Source organism: Lathamus discolor, chromosome 7 (genome assembly GCF_037157495.1).
Source record: "Lathamus discolor isolate bLatDis1 chromosome 7, bLatDis1.hap1, whole genome shotgun sequence".
Taxonomy (NCBI): Eukaryota; Metazoa; Chordata; class Aves; order Psittaciformes; family Psittacidae; genus Lathamus; species Lathamus discolor.
In genome coordinates, this window is record NC_088890.1 from 9,076,941 (window position 1) to 9,099,088 (window position 22,148).

Below are 22,148 nucleotides of genomic sequence, written 5' to 3' on the forward strand. Positions count from 1 at the left end.
CAGCCAATAGCGAAGCGAAGCGGGTGGGGCGGGACATCCGGCGCGCAGCAGGCGGGGGCGGCCGTGTTGTGGCTGGGGCCGGGGAGGGCTCGGCTGGGTGCGGAGGTGGAGGCGCAGCAGTGGCGGAGTCAGCGCGGCCGCCGCCATGCCCGGCATTGACAAGCTCCCTATCGAGGAGACGCTGGAGGACAGCCCCCAGGTGAGGCAGCCCAGCCGGGGGCGGCCGGGTCGGGCTGGGCCTGCGCTGCTCCCTTTCGCTCCCTGCTCCCGTGTGCCGTCGGGGCATGCGGGAGAGCCGTCTCGGCGGCTGGCAGGGAGGCGGGGAGGGGAAGCCCTTCCCGGCAGCTGGGCATGGGTGCCTCCTGTCCCCTTTCCCCGTGTCCGGGACGCGGGGTCGGAAGCCGCTCGCTGGGGCTGCCCGCCTGACGCTGCCCCCGGAGGTGTGTCCTGTGCGCTCCGCCGCGGCCTCCCGGGTGCCCGGCTGGCTGCTGGGCTCGGCGGGGCAGCGCGCTCGGTGCGGGTCTCCCAGAGGCACTGGGCTTCGCCGTTGGGGTAGTGGCTCGGCCTCAGTCCCTTACATCAGCACCATGCGTCTGATGTCATGGGTTGTTTCGTAGAACTCATGCTGGCAAAACCCGTCGTCCCTTCTCAAGACGATCTTCCTTATCGTTGTCTTTTACTAAACACACAGTAAGGTTCAATAGATATTTATGAAAAGCAGTTATCGGATGAGGTAATGGTGGCGGGTTTTAGTGCTGTGAGTAGGTAGGAAATGCATGGTGCCGAGAGGCCTTTACCTGCTCTGGTGTCTTCTCTTCTATTCCTGCTGTTTGACCTTTGTCAGTGATGCCGTATATTGCACTGGCATTTCTTTCATGCTGCTGGTAAGCAAGAAATGCTTTATTCAGTTGCAGTGGTTTCTCTTGCTGGCGGCAGCAGCGAGTACTTTCTATCACTCTTCCTAGATGGAAAAATAGCTCATAGTATGTTTTCTTTTATTACAGCCTTTTGAGTTAAAATCCTTATTTTGCTGCGGTGTTTATGTCAATGAGCAAGATGTCCTACATGTAATACCGTATGTGTTGGTCTGATTCATCAACCATAGGAAGAGAAACTTTCACTTGCTTAAGAGAGGTTTTAACCACTAAAATGACAGCCACTTTAACAAACCTACATCAAATGGAAGCAGAACCTCAGAAAGGCAAGAGAAGGCAGCCATGCAGAAAGTGTGTCGTTGCTTCTAAAGGGCTGTGTCCCAGGTAGCTCAGCTACTAGACATTAAGTTTAGCCTGCAGTATGGTCTGTGGCCCAGAGGCTAAACCTGATATGCTCTCATGAAGAGGAAAAAAAATCTTAGGAAGTGTTATAATAATAGTAATGTAACAAACTTATCTCTTGAAAGTCTGTTCTCAGTACATGGAAGTCAGAATTATTTATATTTATAGGAAATATCAAATGTAAGATAAACTTAGGATTCCTAGAAAGTGGGATGTAGGAGGCTTTTTCTTCAGGCACTTGAGAGTGAAATGCTGTTTGGGAAGCAAATGCAAAGAAGTTACATATTGGACCATAATTATAAATTTGAGAATCTTCCACTTGAGGTTATTTGTAATACAGACTAGCAAAGCCTAGTGCAGCCCAATGAGTTTTATTTGTTTAAACTAGTAGATTTTCCAATATCTTCTATTTTAGGTAAGATATTTTACATCTCTTTCAGTCAGGCTAGTGTTTCAGGTGAAATCTGGCAAACTGCCTCTTGGAAGAACATAAGAAGGACTCTGTAGTCATCTGTTGCATTAGCTCATTTCTCTTATTTTGAAATCAGTGCAATGAAATGGCAACAGATATTGCTCAAAGAAGGAAAAAAGACAACTTTCTTTAGGAGCTGCCATCACTTTCTGATTGGTGTATTTGTGCTGTAATATTGAAAAAGATCATCGGACTAGGTTGTTGTTTAGTGCTGAACCGTGCTCTGCAGTTTTGCACCTTTAGACAGGTTTCAGACACTTACCTTTAGGCTTATAAACATCATATCAAACTTGGTCTATATCTGAGGGAAGGAGAGGCCTTTCTAAAATGCAAACCTCATTCATTTTCTCTTGTAGCAGGATAAAAATCCAACCACTGTGTTTTTAGGTATGAAACAGGTGCCAAGTTTACATTGTCTTTTGCAATGCAAAGCAGTGCGATTTAAATAATAACTTAGGACATATATTACACACTTATTCAGTGTTATATGTGTATATATACACTTAGAGTTTCTGCTCAGACTTACTTGCATTCCCAAAGCATTGCACAATAAAAAAGCCAAGAGACTTGATCTACCTGGACTTGTGTAAAGCATTTGACACTGTCCTGCATGACATCCTTGTCTCTAAATTGGAGAGACATCAATTTGATAGGTGGACCACTTGGTGGATAAAGAACTGGCTGGATGGCCACATGCAGAGTTGTGGTCAGTGGCTCAATGTCGGGCTGGAGACCAGTAATGAGTGGTGTCCCTTAGGGGTTGGTGTTGGGACCGGTCTTGTTCGACATCTTTGTTGCTGACATGGACAGCGGGATTGAGTGCGCCCTCAGCAAGTTTGCCGAAAACACCAAGCTGTGCGATTCGGTTGATACACTGGAGGGAAGGGATGCCACCCAGAGGGACCTTGACACGCTTGTGAGGTGGGCTGATGCCAACCTTATGAAGTTCAACCACGACAAGTGCAAGGTCCTACACCTGGGTCGGAGCAATCCCAGGCACAGCTACAGGTTGGGCAGAGAAGAGATTCAGAGCGGCCCTGCAGAGAAGGACTTGGGGGTGCTGGTCGATGAGAAAATGAACATGAGCCGGCTTCAGTGTGCGCTCGCAGCCCAGAAAGCCAACCGTATCCTGGGCTGCATCAAAAGCAGCGTGACCAGCAGGTCGAAGGAGGTGATCCTGCCCCTCTACTCTGCTCTTGTGAGACCTCACCTGGAGCATTGTGTGCAGTTCTGGTGTCCTCAACATAAAAAGGACATGGAACTGTTGGAACAAGTCCAGAGGAGGCCACGAGGATGATCAGGGGACTGGAGCACCTCCCGTATGAAGACAGGCTGAGGAAGTTGGGGCTGTTCAGCCTGGAGAAGAGAAGGCTGTGTGAAGACCTCATAGCAGCCTTCCAGTACCTGAAGGGGGCCTGTAAGAATGCTGGGGAGGGACTCTTCATCAGGGACTGTAGTGACAGGACAAGGGGTAACGGGTTAAAACTTAAACAGGGGAAGTTTAGATTGGATATAAGGAGGAAATTTTTTCTTGTTAGGGTGGTGAGGCACTGGAATGGGTTGTCCAAGGAAGTTGTGAGTGCTCCATCCCTGGCAGCGTTCAAGGCCAGGTTGGACAAAGCCTTGGGTGGCATGGTTTAGTGTGAGGTGTCCCTGCCCATGGCAGGGGGGCTGGAACTAGATGATCTTAAGGTCCTTTCCAACCCTAACTATTCTATGATTCTATAGTACAGGCTGTATCTCATGTCACACTGCCGTACAGATGATGACGTGGAATGCTTAACAGCTCCCTGACTTCGAACAAGGTGGTTTCTTCATGGATCTTATTACTGGTGGTTTCTTCTGTACCTGCTCACATATGTGGGCTGAAAGCATCTTAACATGCAGAATGATGTGAAGTTTTACTAGAAACATAAGTAAATAATTGCTCTATTTATTTTATTTTTGCTAAGCAGTAGTCTGCCCTAACTGGTTTACAGTTTCAGGTTATTTGCTGTCCATCAATATAAACCAGTGTCAGTTTGAAGTCTGGACATTAATAACTGATATTTTTACAATAAAACATAGAAATGCTGTTGTTCTACAGTGTTTGGTTTTAAAGAGTAAGCGTAACCCAGAAACCTTACAGAATATTCTTTTAAAATGCCATCTTCCAAGTTTATTAATGTTGAGGTTGGAAGGTCATGAGTATATAATTCAGTGGTTATGGTACTATGTAATTTTTTGTGTTCTTTCATGTATGTCTCTTTTAATGGGAGAGTCTCGGCTATTAGGATGACGCATGTTGCCTCACCTGGCAAACATGCGAGTTATCCTCCACCTCTTTCCTCCTCTATCCACCTTTTTCACTTGTTTAATAAACTAAACCCACCATTAAAGTGATAAATTGATGATCCTGTTAGAATTCTTTTAAAATTATTATTATTTTTAATTTAAGTATCTTGTGCACATTGTATGGTATGGTGAGACAGCCAGGCATCTAATTCAAGTGAAATAGAAGAATTTAATGTCAAAAGAATGATCAAATAATACAATTTGTAGAAGTTTTAATGTGTATTGCTCGATTATCATTAAAAGCAGAAAATAAGTAGCTGAAAAAGACCTCCGGGCTTCAAGGGGAGATGGACTAGAGTGTAAATCATTCTTGGGCGAGTCTTTGATATAGAAAGAACTTATAATAATAAAACGCGGCCATTCATGCACAGTGTGATCCAGTGCTGTGAAGTCAGAGAGGTTTTCCTGATATCCAGATTTCTGCCAGTCTTTTATTCTTTTCCCAGGTCCCATAAATTCCTTCCCTTCCTCTTTGAGGGAACTATAGAAATTTAGCCTAGGGATGACGAAGAAAGAGAATTTACAATTTCAAGTGTTTAACAATCTTTTTTTTTTTTTTTTTTTTTTGAAAAAACATTTGTATACCTTATAATTATTTCCATTTTCAGTCTGGACATTAATTTTAGCATAAACCTAAAACCAAAGCACAGTCCTCATGCTAAAATGCTACTAAAGGGCTTATTTTGTGAGTCTTGTAAGCAACACTCCTGTTTCTACATCCAAGCATCCCAACCAATATTTTTGATTAGGAAAAGCAAACGTAGCCTCTGCAGAGTTACAGGTAACATGCTTTGTTCTTTCTCCTTTGGGTTTTTGTCTTGGGGGAAGGAAGCTATTCAGTATCCTTGTGGTAAGGATACTGAATAGCTTGGTGGATAATGGATAACATTGCTTCCAAGGGTAAAAAGGATACAGGAAAACTGAATCAGCATCTCATTTAAGCCTAAGGGCCAAATTATGCCTGAGCAACCTGATTTCTTTCTCATCCAGAGTCAATCATTTCATCACAGGGAAGAGCAGTGGATGTCACTCACCTTAAGCAAGGATTCTGACATGGTGTCTGGTAACATTCTTCTCCCTAAACAGGGAGGTACTGATTGTGAGTTGGGTGGAAAAACTGGCTGGACAGTTGTGCTTAGAGTAGTGATGAGTGGTTTGAAGACTAATTGTTGGACAGTGATGAAGAGGTTGATTTTTGAGGTGGATACTGTTAAGCACCTTAATCAGTGTTGTGGGCAGTGCAGTAGGATGCATAGTGATCGAGCTTGTGGGTGACACCAGCGAAGAAGCAGACTGACAGACAAGCTGGGGTATGGACAAGCTGGGGTGTGGGTGTTTTCACTCAGTTTGTTTCACCATGGAGTGGTGAGGTGGAGACAAGTGTATCTTAAGAACAAGATGCAGATTGTCTTGTTTTGGTTTGGGTTTTAATTCCTCAGCTTTTTGATCACAGAATTGACTGTTATTGCACAGGTGAATTATAGGTCCACGCAGCCAGCAACTGTCTTTGTGCAGGATGGATGGTAATCAGGAAGCCACACCCTTGGTTTTGATCTCTCAGCAGAAGAAATGTGTATACCTGGCATGCTATCTAATAGCAGTCATCTTTACCCTTTTCCTTAGGGATGTACCATAAGGGGGATTTACCATTCCATAGGGATGGTCCAGTAGGCGCCCAGAGTTACAACTTATTTTGCACTTACACATCTCCCTTGGTCCTTTCCTTTCTGAAAATGAGCTTGCATAGACCTGGAGAGAGGCTGACAGTAGGAGTGAGGCTGAGCTTTGGTATCTTTAAGATTCTGTGGCATGCAACAGGTATCATCCCTGTCAACAGTGCTGGAGGGTTTATAAACCTTTTAGTAATGAAACCTGAAACAATGCTACTGAACTTTGAAATTCTCTTACATTTAAATGCTACTTTTCTAACTTGATGTGTGTTTTGGCTGTTTTGTTTTCACAGACCAGGTCTTTGCTGGGAGTATTTGAAGAAGATGCTGCTGCAATTTCCAATTATGTCAATCAGTTATTTCAAGCCATGCACAGGATATATGATGCACAGGTAGTGTTAGTGAAATTCCTGAATACATCATAAAGCTTTTGAACCCCATTTCATGTCTCTTGCTTTTGGTTTTGTTTTTTTTTTTTTTAATATTATTAGAAGCAATTTTTTTTTTAACTTCCATATTCTTTAAATGTGGAACTGAAATAAAATAAGAATGAAATAATTTTTCTGTTTGCTAGGGAGTGGTAAAGATAAGTTCTTGTGATTTTCAACAGAATTTGTTATGACCAGTAAAGTTTTTTCTGGGGTTCTAGTAGTTCTGTTGTATTTCCCCAGTGTTTCCCGTCGTGGTCCTAGTGTGTATAGTGTGTACCAAGTGGGAGATTATTTCTTACCCACAGTATGTTAATGTTTCACTCATCATCTATAAGTAACTGCACTTTCATGCCAAAGGCAGAACTATTTTTTGTGGTTCTCTGAACAACTGAGTTTATGGCTGTATTTTTAATTTGTATACACTGGAAACAATTGACTTTTTGACTGATTTGGTATTCTTGCTTTTCATATTTTTATGCTATTGTCATTTTTACTTTAATGACTACTGTGTTTATTGTAGGTTTGCTGCCATGTAGTTTCGTTTTACTGCGTTTCTATTTCGTTTCTAATTTCTGTGCTTTCTTCTTCAACTGCATCATGAAAGATGCAGTTATTCCATACCATGAATCTGCTAATTAGGTCCTGCTTGTGTACAAGTACAGAGGAGTTAGTAATCTGGTAGTACTGAGCTTCATTTTCCTTTACAGATAAGAAATTCCTCATACTTAGTAACTAGGTCAGCTAATTTAAAATAATTAAATGCAAATGTGCACTGCAGAACATGAAGAATACAGAAATCAGTGCACATAGTACAGGGTGTGAATTTGGTGTTTGTAATGACTGATTACCTGCAACTCTCAATATTGTTAGAGAAATGGAAGGGCAGGATGCTTTAGGTTTTTTATGAAAATCTGTAGTCATATTTCATATTCCATGTGTGTAATAGTTTCTTCTTCAAATGTGTTTTTTTTAAATATTAATTTAAATTAACAAGTAACAAGCTTGGGGTTTTGTTCTTTTTAAATCAGAATGAATTAAGTGCAGCAACTCATCTGACTTCAAAACTTCTGAAGGAATATGAGAAACAGGTACTGTGTAAGTCATCGTTGGCTTTGTGTGGTCAGGACTATATTATTTTTGTAGTCTTTTATCTCCCAGAACACAGTGTAGAATGTATTTAGGGTTGATCCAGATAAAATGAACCTCTGTAATTGGTAGCTTGAATCTTTGCCAGATCTACTGTCTTCATATTAGTTCTTCCAAATAAAATAGAATGAAGTTCCTGTTACCATGATGAGTATTAGTAAGTTCTGAAAGATTGTACTTCTGGATCAGTGTTTTGGAGGTTGCTTAGGATGGTGGTGGTGGTTTATTTTTGTTTTATGAACCTGTTTACTGTTAAGGGCTTTAATTTTACTAGTCACACAAGAGATTGCATAGCAGTCTCCATTTAACAACTATAATTTACTCTTATTGTGAGAATAATTCCATCCCTGAAAGTGCAGGTAGTGGAAGTGGTCACATACTCCACAGGTACCTATGAAAGTACTCCAGTTGCAGCTGTGCTGCAGGGATCCCTTTGCTGAGCTCCTCCTTTAAGGAGGCTGGTGTTCCCTATCCTCATTCTCTACCTAATGAGGTGAACTGGAAAGAATACTTTTTATAAATTATTTTTGGTTGATGAGACTTTCTAGAGGGGAGAGATTAGCTTAAAAATACACAGTGTTTCAACTGGATTATTTCTTTTCGAGTAGTGATCGTTTTTGTCATCCTCTTGTCTCCATCAAAACGTTATAGAAGTAAACTCTTTTGGATGGTTTAAAAATTTCACATAATTTAAGAGCTCAAAGTTTAAGTTGAACACCAAGTATTGCTTAATTTTTGATAAATGTAAAAATTACAATGTGAAAAGCTGCATAAAATTTTCATAGTTGCCAAGGCTGCAAATTTCCTGATTTTTTTTTTTTTAATTTAATAAATTCTATTAGTTAATTTATAACATCGTTAGATTCAGGTATTTTAAAAATAGATCTATTTTTTTTAATGAGAGTTGAGACATGATTAGTACAGTTTTGTGAATGGCAGAAAACACTGCAAACAAGTCTCCTTTTCCTTCCTTCTAGCGTTTTCCACTAGGGGGAGATGATGAAGTGATGACTTCCACTCTACAGCAATTTGCAAAAGTGATAGATGAGGCAAGTGCTTGTATTCGTTTCACTTATTTATTGTTTTCTACTAATTACTAATATATACACTTTAGCTTGCTGAATTATCCCAGCCTTTTTCAAGATAGGCGATACAGAAATGGCTTTAATTTCTCAATAAGATACACTTCATTGTATATTGCAGCATCTACTTAAAGTTACACAACCTGAAGATAAAGAATGAATTCAGCAAAATGAGAGTGCGTTATTGAGAAAGAATGTAGTTTCACTTCCTGTAGACACAGCTAAAACCGTTACAGAATGGCAGTTACAAACAGTTTTTCATGAGGGTATTCATATTGCCTGAGTTTTAGATGCCCGACTGACAAAGGAACCTCCTGCTGTCAGTATCAGAGACAGAAACTGACTCTTATGAAAGGCAATTTGGTACCATTAAGATCTGAATCAGGATTTCTTGATGTGATTTCTCTCCTTACAAAACTATTTAAACATTTTTGGAGGAGGAACATGTTTGTTTTGCATCTGTCAGCTGTGAAAGATAGGCTGTGGTGTAGCTGGAGGGAAACCAGAGAAATAAACTGACTAGTCATCAGAATCACAGAATCACAGGCCATCTTCTAATGTGATCCAGTAACTTGTTAGTAAAGTTGCATAAGTAGGGACAAATACTAAACTCTAAAATGAGTCTCCTATAAAAAGCTAGTGATGAGATCAGGAATCTAGAGAAGAATAGCTGCAAAATCATGAATGTGTAAAATTATGCTTTAGTTGTGCATGTATTCTTTGAATGAAATTGATGTCAACCTACCTTGATTTGATTTGATTTGTCTCAGCAGTTTTTCTAAAATTTCCTTCTTGTCTTTTACAGCTCAGCTCTTGCCATGCAGTACTGTCAACTCAACTTGCAGATGCAATGATGTTTCCTATTACCCAGTTTAAAGAAAGGGATCTTAAAGGTAGAGTGCTCAAATAAATACTGTTTTTACCAACAGCAACAAACAGTAACAAAACCATAGCATTTGATTTCCACAGCTCTTGTTTCACTAAATAGAATACACCACTTACTTTTCAGCTCTCAAAGTATGCATCTCCCAATTAAAAAAAAAAGTAAGTTATTTCCATTCATGAGAGTGTTACAGTTGAAGGACTTGGCACTATTAAGGTTTCAACAAAAATACTGCATTATAGAAGCACCTTTTATTCCAGAAGAAAATTATGCAGTTACTGTAAACATTAGGAAAGAATAATTTTCAGATAACTTGGATGCTTAGGAAATATTTATATATATTATAATACCATGACATGAATATAATGGTTGGACTAAACTCAAAAGACAGTATGGTGTCTATTTTGGTAAGCCTGCCAGCCACATAAATGATATACTGGCAGTAAGTAGGAGCAGACTTTCCTGGTCACATAGTGCCTGTGCTAGTAACTCGGTATATTACAAGGTGTGAGCTGCAACTTATCAGTAGTGAAACATTGCATGAGAAATCTCAATATAGAAATGTTACATCAGTAACAACTTATTTAAATTGTGATATATTGTTTTGTAGAGATATTGACTCTAAAAGAAGTTTTCCAAATTGCAAGCAATGGTAAGTGTAAAATATCTAATATTATAGATATTATTTAGGAAACTAGGGAAGATATTTTCAAGGCTTAAAGTGACTAATTAAGGTGAAATTCTTTTCAGTGATACTTAGGCACAGAGCTTTCATTAGTTCACTTTGTAAATCCCTGCTTTGTGTACCAAAACGTTAAGGCAAATTGATAATACTAGTCTTTTTTTTACAGTACCTTAGATGTGTATATAATTATTAAATCATTTATGATTATGCTACTAAAATTACAAAAAATATTAAGGTGCTAGTTCACTTCCTAGGACTGCATTCATAAACATATTTTACCTCACTACAATTAGTTTGATAATTCCCCTGTTGTCAGAAGTTATTTTAGCTAGCTCTACTCTGTCATCATAGAAAAGATAATCTGTAGGTAAAGATTAAGGGTTCTGCTTCTCTCAATGTAAATTGCTTCATTGCTTTAGAAGCAAAAAGGATGCAGGATTTCATAATGGAAAGTTGTCTCTACTTATAGGGAGCTTCTGTCTTTGAAGAGTATTAGAAATTTATAACTGTGTTACAGATTTGTATGTGTTGGCCATATTTGCATCTGGTTAGATTTTTATTTTCAGCCCAAGTATTTGTGACAGTGAAGTCATAAACAAGAACAATTCTTAAAGTTTTTAATATGACTGCACTTTGCATTCAGCTGGCTCTGCAAAACACAGTGGTATAAAAGGTTTTCTTTTCTGTTTCATAAGTCATATATTTCTCAAAATGATTGTAAATTCTCTTGTTTGCTTAGATCATGATGCTGCCATTACCAGATACGGTCGGTTGTCTAAAAGAAGGGAAAATGAAAAGGTTTGTAAAACAAAATAATATAAAGATTTTTAGAGAAGAAATAATTTTAATCTAATATGTATATTTTTATGATGGAAGGCAGTGTATGGTAGATTCCACCTGAAGTTTGATAGTTTGTTTTAGCAATCTAGACAGTTTGCTTCAGAACAGAGAAGCAGGTTTCTCTAATACATGCCTGTCTCATAACACTGAAAATGCTCTATGATTAAGATTGTGGGATTAAATTTATTTTTGTAAAGAAATAGCCACACTTGCCAGGGAGAAAAGAAAGCTGTGTTTGTTTTTCATGTATCTCATGTATAAATAAATAAAAGAGAAGCAGAATTGCAGGGTAAAATGTGGAATGATGATAGAGCATAGGGCAACTATGTTGTTTTGCATCATGCTGGCTAGAAACCTGTCCAGAAAGCATATGATGAATATCAAGTCTCAAACTTTCTTTTTTCTCCCCTCCCCCTGTCTGTTTCTCTTTAGATCAAGGCTGAAGTTATGGAAGATGTATATACTTCAAGGAAAAAACAGCATCAAACTATGATGCATTATTTCTGTGCATTAAATACTCTTCAGTACAAAAAGAAAATTGCTATGCTAGAACCCCTGCTAGGATACATGCAGGCTCAGGTAATTTCATATTCCAAAAGCTATAGGTCTGAAAGAAGATGTAGAAGTATTTCATGGAGATTGATGTACTGAAATCCACTGCAAGACCTCTTTCACAACCTAAGGAAGCAAATGAAGAAAAAGACATGCTTCATCCTCTTCCCCATAGCTGTCGTAGCTGCTGCTGTGAATGCTGTCAGTAGCCAGCACTACTCATTGCCAGTCAGTATATAAATCTCGTTATGATATGCCCTCATTCCCATCAGAGAATCTTTTCAGGAAAGTCTGGGTGCCGAATATAAGGGTCTAATTCTATCCTGAAACCCAGATTGCTCAGTTTAATGATGAGTACTTCTTTCCACTCAGTCACTAATGGGAATAGCTGATTAAAACTTCCATGCAGCAAGTCCCCAGGGAAGTGTACCTTCTTAGTAATGTGGAGACCAACTCTTTCCTGTGGCAGCTATTCTGAGATGAGATAATTCTCACAGTCACATCACTACTGTTTTCAGCCAAGGACAGGAAGAAGTGGAATGCTAGAAATCATTCTGGCATTTTGTTGAATATAAGTGAGTTCATGATTGGTTTATTTGAGGAAGTGCAATAGAAAGTACAACTATGAAAAAATTCTATGGAGAGACTTAGTCTGTATTTTCATCAGTATTTGGGTTTTTTTTTAAAAAGAGAAAGTCAGTCTTCCCAGCATCTGGCCCTGCTACAGTGTCCTGGGTAGAAATTAACCTCCACGTGCTGTGTGAAAGCTTTCCAGCTTAAGAACTCTTGCTTTTTGAAACTTTGCAGTTTGTATTTTAAGAGCTAAGCTCTGAATGGCTTCTGTAACAGAACTGATAGTGCAACCTGTTGTTCAGGTGCAAGCTTTTTCTAAATCTAAGATTGGGAAGGGTGGGGCCATGCTTTTGGCTTCCCATTCTGAGATTTCACATGGCTAAACTCCATTCAGATGTGACAGGTTTTCTGGACCAATGTGAGCACGCTTTTTAAGATGCAGATTGTCAGCTCCCCTTGGTAGGGTCCACAGTTAGAGGACAGCCCTGGACAAGTCCTCACAGGTCTTCCCTCTCCTGTGCCCCCAGTAGCCCCACCCATAACACAACAGTTAGCAGAATGGTGGCCGTCACAAAGTATGGAGACACCTTGGGATCACTGAAAGATCAAACCTTGTTTCTTTTCCAGAGCAGTTGCTGTGTATTTCTGTATTTCCTCCAGGTGACTGCACATCCTCTTGACACAATGAAATTCCACTGCAGTGTCAGCATCAGCTTTCACTTGGAGACAAAACCATGGTTTCATCTGTTAATAGTTTATGTAGTTTTATTAATGTAGCTTTATTAAATTCTCCCCTTTTTTTTTTTTTTAAGATAAGCTTTTTTAAAATGGGTTCAGAAAATCTTACTGAGCAACTGGAAGAATTTTTGACCAACATTGGCACAAGTGTACAGAAGTAAGTTGCTTTGTTGAATTTTGAACTATTAGGAAGACAATGATTTTTTTCTGTTTGTACTTCTCTTAATAGATTATCTTTATTACTAACACATTACTTGCTTTAGTGTTCGCAGGGAAATGGATTGTGAAGTAGAAAACATGCAACAAACTATAGAGGATTTGGAAGTAGCCAGTGATCCACTGTATCTGCCTGATCCGGATACTACAAAATTTCCTGTTCATAGAAACCTGACACGGAAAGCTGGCTATCTCAATGCAAGAAAGTAAGGCGAACTTGTTACTTAAACATTGCACAATATTTTGTTTTGGGAAAGGAAAGCTAAAAGGGTATGCAATGTTTATTTGAAATTGGCTATGTTGATGTTACATACTTAGTTGAGTAAGTCACATAGGAGTTATGCTGTTTCTTTCAACTCCTTCACTTAATTGGTATTAAGTTCATTGTTACATTGACATAGTGTCATTCGGGTGCAAAGCAGTTACCCTCATATTAGTCTACTTTTGCCTGAATTTTCACACCAAAAAGTTCAGGTGTAATTTCACTGGATTGTAATTGGAAGACAACAGGACTGCAGCCATCAGGATTGTTGTGTAAGTATCTGTTAAAGCTTTAGGATTCAAATTACTAACGAAATATGTCAGGCTTGAGATATACAAGGCAAAACAGTGTCTGCAAATTGAAATACATGTCAAATGGTCTCTTTTGCCCACTGGAGGGAGCTGCTACTCTGTTTATTGAAGCCTAGCAGCTGATTTTTATAGTTACTAAAAATAAGTTGTAATAGAGATTATTTTTCTGTTATTTATATAATAAGCTACAAGGATTTTTTTTTTTTTGTTTAAATGTGATTACTTTTACAACAACAGTTAGAATAACATACCTACTGAATGGGGCATGGGTTCTGTAGTAGAACGCAATTGCAGCAATTAATATTGAAGAGAGTACCTGCACAGAAAGGGAGGCTAAACTGCAAGTATTCCTTCTGGGTTTTGGTTTCAGATAGTTCCTGTTTTTCTTATTTTGGGGAAAAAAAATTAAAAAAACCCAAACCAAAAACCAACGTGATCTAAGCAAAATACTGGAAGTCTTGTTGACTGGTACAAAATACTGAGACAGTGGAGGTATCTTACATGACTAAGCTAATTCTTAATGTAAAGTTCTTGAAAGCTTAGTCTTAACAATGTAAATATGGGGTTCAGAGGTCTTACCAATTATATTGATAATGCATATAATTTGAAAGTGTGTATTGCATAAAACAGTACCATAAAAGCTGATCATCAGAACTGAAATACTTAGACCTTTTTATTCTAAATGGTTTCACATAATCTAAAAAAGCTATTATTTATTTATTCTTTGCTCAGCAGTAGGTTTAGCATGAAGAGCCACAGATGGAAAGAGACTAATTTAACTGTAAAGCTAACCTAAAACATTAAACTGGAAAAAAAGTTTTCTTAAGTGCTGAGTTGGTTTGTTGTGCTGTCAGCTCAGCTGAACTCCAGATCTACTAAGAACCTCTTTTTATCTTTCAGTAAGACAGGGCTGGTATCTTCCAGCTGGGAGAGACAGTTTTACTTCACTCAAGGTGGAAATCTGATGAGCCAGGCAAGAGGTGATGTAGCTGGGGGACTTGTCATGGATATAGACAATTGCTCTGTAATGGCTGTGGACTGTGAAGACAGACGGTACTGTTTTCAGATAACATCATTTGATGGCAAAAAGTGAGTATCCTTATATTCCTTATATTGCTGTTACCTGTAAGTAATACTGGACTCACTAATTCAGAAAAGAAGGATGACCTTTGACCAGATTATAGCTTGATAGATTTTGGGGGATATTTAGAACCAAAATCTGGGATGTCTTTTTAACTTCCTAGTGTTTTTTGTGCTTTTCCTATGCGGTTTTTGTCATAAGCTTTATAATGTAGGTGAGTGGTATTTCAGAATAAAATGACCATAATGAGTTTACAGTCATGTATTACTGCATTTTGCGAGTGCCTGAGTATTACATGGGCACAATCAGAATTTTGTTCCTTTTCTGTTTTCAAGAGAAATGAAAATGTAGGTTTCTCCCACCCTCCAGTTAAATGTTGACTGCACTCAGCATGCACACAGAATCTTCAGCGTTTCTTAATTCGTTGTGTACTGCAGAAACATGAAAATGAAGTGTCCTGTCTGAATGTATTTGAAGTGATGGAATTATCTTTCCCATTCTCCTCTTTCAGGTCTTCAATCTTACAGGCAGAGAGTAAAAAAGATTATGAAGAGGTAAGCTTATAGGTTTGCATGGAGTCCAGTGATTTTCTGTTGCTCAGAAGAAATACATTTTTAATAATAGTTGGAATGCTCATTTTGTGTTCTCTGGGTGGTAAGCAGTGAACTTTTTAACTGATAGAGTATTACTGTGTTTAAATCCTAGAGAAAAAGATGCAGTTATGATTGCCACAAGTCCTATTCAGTAATATGGAAGAAAGGGGAAAAGAGAAAAAAGAACCCACAAGACACAACCCACAGCTAAATAGCTAGCAGTAGGGGAATCTTGACAAAATGCTGCTTTTCCTTCTCCCTGTTTGTGCTTTCCTAACCTTCTTTCTTCCTACCTGCTTGTCAGGAATGGAATATAAAGGATGTTGTAGGTTACAAAGACATGAGGGAAAAGTGCTGAAATGAGCCAACTTGGGTATTTAATCAAGTTTGCTTTAAAAATCTGTGTAAAATTAATTTTTTTTCTCCCTCCTCCCTTCTCTTTTTCAGTGGATATGCACCATAAACAACATATCCAAACAGATATATCTAAGTGAAAACCCTGAGGTAACTTGACTAAAATTTATAGTATCAGTAATATGTTAAGATGTAGATACGCACAAAAATAAAGAGATCAGCTGGATCCAGTTGAGTAGCAGAGAATTAAGCTTGAGTACTTCAGGCATGTCTGATTATGAGCTTTTCATATTATGAAATCGTATAGTCCTTCGTTTCCTTCATCTAAATGGTTATCTAGAAAGTGATAAGAATATCTGACTTTTATATTTGGTATAGCTTTTTGACATCTTCAGGATCCTGTGTTTGTATCTTGTATGTGACACTTTGTTCCAAAGCATTATGACAAATACTCAGATGGATACATTTAATTCCTACCAGAGGAAACTGACAGCCTTACAAATATGAATTGTAGGAGCATAGCAGTTTTGTAGGGAAAACATATTTTCACTTAATGAATGAGTTATTTGCCTTATTAAAGAGTTGGAAATTGATTATTTGTTTCATGTAGAGAATTTGGGTAATGAAATTAATGTTATTTAGATGGCTTATATTTATTTAGCAAATTCATATTGATACAGACTTATGGCCCAACTGAATCTGCTGTTTCATAACAGAGCATTTGTCTATATGTAAAGTTGTTGAAAGTGATATTGTACTCTTTAATGTCCTTGCTGAAGTCTGAAACGTTACTGGAAAGCAAACATTCAGGTGGTCGTATACCAACATGAGAACTGTAGACAGAGCAGTCAACAGGCAGCTTGTTGAATAATACAGAAAGCCATTACTCACCTACATAATGCAAGGCTCTTGACAAATGATCTGGAAAGTCAAGGTGAAATATAAGTGTGTCATGCCAAGTCTTGGTTTAGGAGCTAAATATAACTTTGTAGGTAATACAAGCACCTGGCCAACTGTCTAAGTTAACTATACAGATAGTAAACAAAATGGTTTTAATGCAGAGCACAGTTACCTGAAGCATGTGTTCTGATGAATGCACAGCTGAGCTTCTGTTTAGTCGTGGCATAAATGGATGCAGCTGTCTTGCATCAGTGAAGGTGTGTGCATTTATACCTCAATCTTTGTGTCTTTTCCTCTCTTCCCAATGGATTTATAGTAATTCTCATTTTCACTTTAATTTTCTGAGTCATACACTCACACAAAATGCAGGAGACAAAATGATGAAGAAGCTGCACCTTCCTTATCCAAAGATTCTCTTTACTTAAGGGCTTTCACTATTGGCTTTACCCCATGAAGCGAAGGAATCAACATAAAATACTTCCGAATTAGGGATTCCAATTGAAGATTAAAATGGAATTCTTCAACTCTAAATGATCCCTTGTTTGTTGAAATAATATTGTAACATAGTCCTCACTTGGTACTTGTTCATGTCTCAGTTTTTCAGAAACATTTAAGTGTTCCCAGATTTTAAGGGCAGACTTTTGGATCTTCATGGTTTTAGGCAGTAGCTGAGGACTGCATTTCTCAAATGAGATTCTTCTTTTTTCTCTGGCTACATTGGCATATTTTACCAGACTTCTTATTGGGACTTTTCTCTATTGCTGGCTTTTCTTAACACTTGCAGTACAGCAAAGCAAGTGCGTTCATTAAAATTAGGAAGTGAACAGCAGAGAATGTTTTGCAAGTTAGAAGACAATACTACAAGTATGTTAGTGAGAGTTTTGGAAAAGAAAGCTTCTCGATTCTCACAAAGGGTTGTTTGTAACTTCTGTCAGTTGCATGTAAGTAAAACTAAAATCTTAAAGCTTATTTTGAAGAAAATGTTTTCAGTTATTTTTTTCCCATCCCTCTCTTGCAGGAAATTGCTGCACGTGTGAATCAGTCAGCTCTGGAGGCTGTTACTCCATCCCCTTCTTTCCAGCAGAGGCATGAAAGCATGCGGCCAGCTGTGTAAGTTAATGAACTACAGGTATTAGAAGCGCACATCTGTAAAGAGAATCCTGGATAAAGTTCCAGGAAAAACAAACAAAAAGCAAAACTTTGTATGTTCAGAACTAGGCTAGAGGAAAATTTCTTGAACTCACCTTTCTAATATCACGTAGCATCCGTTGTTGAAAGTCATCCAGATTTCCAGCTGACTAGACAGTTCTGTTGGTTGCATTGTATATCTGGTTTGTTGTATGAACTCATAATGAGACTTTCCTTAATATACCGAACTCCTGGAAACAGACCTCAGATATTTTAACATCAACATATAATCACATATGAAATGTAATACAATCTGATGCAATTATAAATGCAAGTAGTAACTGTAACTTAAATCTGACTAGGAATATAGACTCCCTTTTTGTTTACTATAGCCTGACCATCAGTTTTTTAGGTTTTGTGTTGTTTTACATCCAAGCTGTGGAGTATTGTATTGATCTTCCATATGGTTTCGTTTATTATCAACCAACTTGAAACTAAAGTATCTTCGTTTTTATCTTTTTTTTTCTTTTAGACAATCTCGTCCTCCTGCGGCTCGTACTAGCAGTACAGGGTCACTGGGCTCTGAATCAGCAGGTTTATCGGCACTTTCCTTGGATTCACTTGTTGCACCTGACACTCCTATACAATTTGACATAATATCTCCAGTTAGTGAAGATTTTCCTGGTCAGACAAAAACTTCAGGGCAATCAGGCAGGTAGGAAATGTAAGGAGAAAGAAACAAAATCCTGAAGTTAATGTTACTAATTTAAAAACAAACCAACAAGAAACCTATGTTGATGCTGCAGCTCCAGAACACTCGTGTCACAGAAATTTGCAGTGGTTAATGAAGTACAACAATCTTTTAAATAGTTAAATTAACTTGTAAAAAAAAAGGCTTAATTACATGCACTAGATTCAGGGTGCAGTCTTCTATTTAACGGAGCTTTTCTTGCTTTAACAGCTAATGCTTTTATTTATTGATTTATTTTAATCTTTTGGTTTCACAAAGTATTTTCCTTTCCTATTGCTTGCTCACCCAGCAGCTTGGGTTATTTCCTCTTGGAAACTCAAGAGAAATTTGGTAGCCCTGTCTCCAGGTGGTGATGGCATACGATGACACTCCTCTTAACCTGAAAGGTGAGTGAAAATGATCTAGGCTTCTAGAGTAATCTCATATTGCCAAAGACCTCTTCCCAAAGCATAAAAACACTTTCTCCTACTTGTTTTTTGTAAACTTCCCACTCAAAAATAGTAAGAAAGACCTGCAGATCTGCACTGCATTTCTGGAACTATATGTACAGAATATGGATCTTAAGGAAACATATTTGCAGATCCAGCTGCTCTTAACAACAGAAAAAGCCAAAAAGATGAAAACTAATTTATGTGACTCTAGTCACAGTAATGACTTTTATCCCCTTGCCCTCTAGCAAAATACGTGAATTTTCAGTCGCACCTTACGGATATGTAAGAGTTAAAATTATATACATTTAATGTAGTCAACTTTTTTTGTTTTTGTTGGTTGGTATGGCAGGGTAACAGGTTGGCTAGGTAGATTCTTAACAATGGACTGACCTGTGTTCCAGGAAGTGGAGAGGTTAATACTTCAGCTAAATTCATGTCATCAGTTATAATTCTATTCTAGAAAATATTTTTTTTCATAGCAGAAATAATAGAGTTGTACTCAGTATTTTCAATTGACCATCACTGTCAATAAAGAACTGCAGTGCTTGCGCAGATAGGCAACATGCTACTTTAGAAGTATTAATGATTAAAAAAGAACCCTTTCCTTAATTTCTGATACTGATGACATATTTAAATTTTATTTTTGCCTTTTGAGAAATCCTGTGAGATTTTGCATTTATGGTTCCAGGCTAATCTAAAATTACAAAAGTCTGAGCAATAAAAGACACCAGTAGAAAGAATTTCCCATTACTGAATTGCCACAGGTCAGCATTTAATGGGGTTTTTCTTGATTGAGTCTGTGTTACATAAGCATTGTAGCAATGTCCTCTTGACTTCAGAGTTCAGTCTAGAACGATTTTACTACATTAAACTCGACATTGATTAGTTCGAAGAGTTCATTGATAAAACTGGCAGGTTTTTTCTCTTCTGCAGTTTGCTCTCAACTAACTGTTGAGAGGTGGCACCTTCATTGCTCCCCTGTAAAACCTAACTTGAAGTTTACTGAACCATTGACAATAGTTTTTCAGACACCAGTTAGCCAAAGAGAGAGGATTTTGTCCTTTTTAGAAGGTTCTAGTATTTCTCCATTTCCCATACTCTTTTCAGCATTGCTTTACTGCTTTTGAAAAATGTAGACTTGGAAGCCTAGAGTATTTTCACTTTTTGTTGTAACTGATAGCAGTTCTGTCTTTGAGAGCCAGAAATAGCCACATTTCTCTTGAGCTCTAGGAGTAAAAACCCAGTGGTGCTTTCAGAAAGCTGCATTTGAAACAAAACCAGTGACTTCAGTAAGTAACTTAACAACTTGAGACAGTGATGAGAAGGGTGGTCCTCCTATGGAGTACTGAAAGGACTAGCTTTTGATTGTACTTCCTGGAGCTGTTCTGTGTTTTCGAAGATAAAGGTTTTGACTTCTTCTTAATTCAGTTATTAAAAAAGTACTATGTGAGCAAAACTCTCCATGGCAGCAATAAGACATTAATACCAAGGTCTGTGCCCTGGAATATAGCAACTTATGTCTAACTCCTGATTAAAATGTTTGATCTTATGATTTATCGTATATTATTCCTCTGGATTACAAGTCTGTGAAGTCACTACAAGTTAATGCAGCATGAGACTACTACGTTATTCATGAGTGGTTCTTGTAATCTGACTCCTGGTTTAATGTTTTCGTTTTAATAGACGCACAAATCCTTTTGGTGAATTGGGAGGCTCAAAATCTGAAACAGAAGGTAAACCAAACATTTTATTTCAGTGCAAAATAAAACTAGAGTTTAAAAATTATTTTTCTGTTTTCATCTATAGCTGCTCTTTCCTACTTTAATGCCAGTTTTAGAATGCTTGGTTAAATCAGCAATGTGCTGGACAAGTTGTGTTAAATCAGGTTACTGCCTGAAAGTTTGTTTTAAAAATAATTCATTGCACCTTTTGTATTCATTAAACCAAATGAGAAGACGTGTGATGTGCTGTTTGGTAATGGTACCCGTAATTCATAGGTACGAGCAATCTGTCTCCAAGGTATGAGAAGTTTAGAGTTTAGTGAAGCCCATCTTTGGGTTTGGATGGAAAACTCAAAACGGAGTTAACTTTTTTTTAATACTTTTCTTTGTCTTAGATTCAATTCTTCATCAGTTATTTATTGTGAGATTTCTTGGCTCTATGGAGGTGAAATCTGATGAAAGTCCAGATGTTGTTTATGAAACAATGCGTCAAATACTGGCGGCTCGTGCCATCCATAACGTTTTCCGGATGACAGAATCACATTTATTAGTCACGTGTGGCTGCTTAAAGTAAGTTTCCTGCCAGACTTCTACCGACGTTGATTTACAGAATGATCTTCTTTCACTTTGGTAAACCTTACTTTCTGCTTTGTTTTTCAAAACAAATTTGTAGGTTAATTGATCCACAGACACAAGTTACAAGACTACGAGTAAGTAACTCTGCGTTTTAAGATAAATAACCAGCAATGTCATTCTGCTCCTTTAAAAATAGTATTATTGGATGGTAGCGAAACTCATAGACAGCATTTAAAAATAGATAACCACTAGCAAATCAGGTTTAACAGGAGTGATTTCAGTAGGTCAAATAGGCTTTTAAAACATTGTATTTTAACATGTTTGATTACAAACATTTATATTACGAATTAAAGAGGTAACATTAAAGTTGGACTTAGATGAGTTCTGAAGCCCAAAAGGGTTTGCTTGGTGTTGAGTCTTTTTTGGTTTTATTTTAGGTTTCTGGTTTTTAATGTGTAACTGCATTGAGAGTGTTGTACAGTTTTGGGGTTTTTTGCCTCGTTCTTTATAAAAAATGCACTTGAAAGAAGTAAGTGGATTACTTCTCAGGTTATCAGATAAAGCCAGCTTAATTCTTTAGTAATGGCACTCTTTATTTTTCATATTTCAAAAATGTTCCACCCTCTTGCTCTTCTTCTTTATGCACAGTTTATCATGTGTCGTTTAATTTCTTTCTGTGTTTTTTAAAAAACATTTTTTTGGGGTGGGGGGCATTCTGAATTACTTTTATTTCCATGAAAGAAAACCCAGATGGTGTGAAAATGTCTTGATATTTCAAATAGTGCTTTTTTCTTTCTTTACCTTTGTGTCATTACGTTCAAAACTGCCCCAAAGCCAGGAGCTTGTAGAGGTGAGATGAGTCAGCCGAGTGCATGTCCAGATTTCTAAGTGTGTACATTTAAGGTCAGGAAAACCTCATCTGACAGCTTATCGCAGCTCTAGTTGGGGCTTTCAGCATTAAAAAAAAGTACTCTTTACTAAGTCTTCAGAAGATACATTTGAAATTTCTAAGTCTGCCCTCTTTTAGGAATTAGAGTGCAAAATAGTTTATTGTAAGGCAATAATGAAGATACGTTTTGTACATTTTGGGGTTTGGGTTTGTTTTTTTTCTTTTATATAGTTCAGGAGAGCTGAACGAATT

At 37.9% G+C, this 22,148-nt stretch overlaps 1 protein-coding gene across 3 annotated transcripts in view; it reads left to right on the forward strand.

Annotated features, from left to right (window-relative positions):
- Positions 1-57: 57 nt before the first annotated feature.
- APPL1 (adaptor protein, phosphotyrosine interacting with PH domain and leucine zipper 1) overlaps positions 58-22,148 on the forward strand; it is a 39,571-nt gene continuing 17,480 nt past the window's right edge. For 2 of the 3 annotated variants that reach the window (XM_065687658.1, XM_065687657.1), the window contains exons 1-18: positions 58-199; positions 6,047-6,145; positions 7,213-7,272; positions 8,308-8,379; positions 9,218-9,305; positions 9,906-9,947; positions 10,720-10,778; positions 11,253-11,399; positions 12,758-12,840; positions 12,947-13,105; positions 14,373-14,561; positions 15,065-15,107; positions 15,594-15,650; positions 17,419-17,510; positions 18,061-18,243; positions 20,394-20,443; positions 20,827-21,001; positions 21,105-21,141. In XM_065687658.1, the coding sequence (XP_065543730.1) occupies positions 146-199; positions 6,047-6,145; positions 7,213-7,272; positions 8,308-8,379; positions 9,218-9,305; positions 9,906-9,947; positions 10,720-10,778; positions 11,253-11,399; positions 12,758-12,840; positions 12,947-13,105; positions 14,373-14,561; positions 15,065-15,107; positions 15,594-15,650; positions 17,419-17,510; positions 18,061-18,243; positions 20,394-20,443; positions 20,827-21,001; positions 21,105-21,141 (1,689 nt within the window). In that variant the 5' untranslated portion in view covers positions 58-145. Of the gene's footprint in view, positions 200-6,046; positions 6,146-7,212; positions 7,280-8,307; positions 8,380-9,217; positions 9,306-9,905; positions 9,948-10,719; positions 10,779-11,252; positions 11,400-12,757; positions 12,841-12,946; positions 13,106-14,372; positions 14,562-15,064; positions 15,108-15,593; positions 15,651-17,418; positions 17,511-18,060; positions 18,244-20,393; positions 20,444-20,826; positions 21,002-21,104; positions 21,142-22,148 lie in introns of those variants that run through there. The other variant, XM_065687659.1, reaches the window with a different exon arrangement.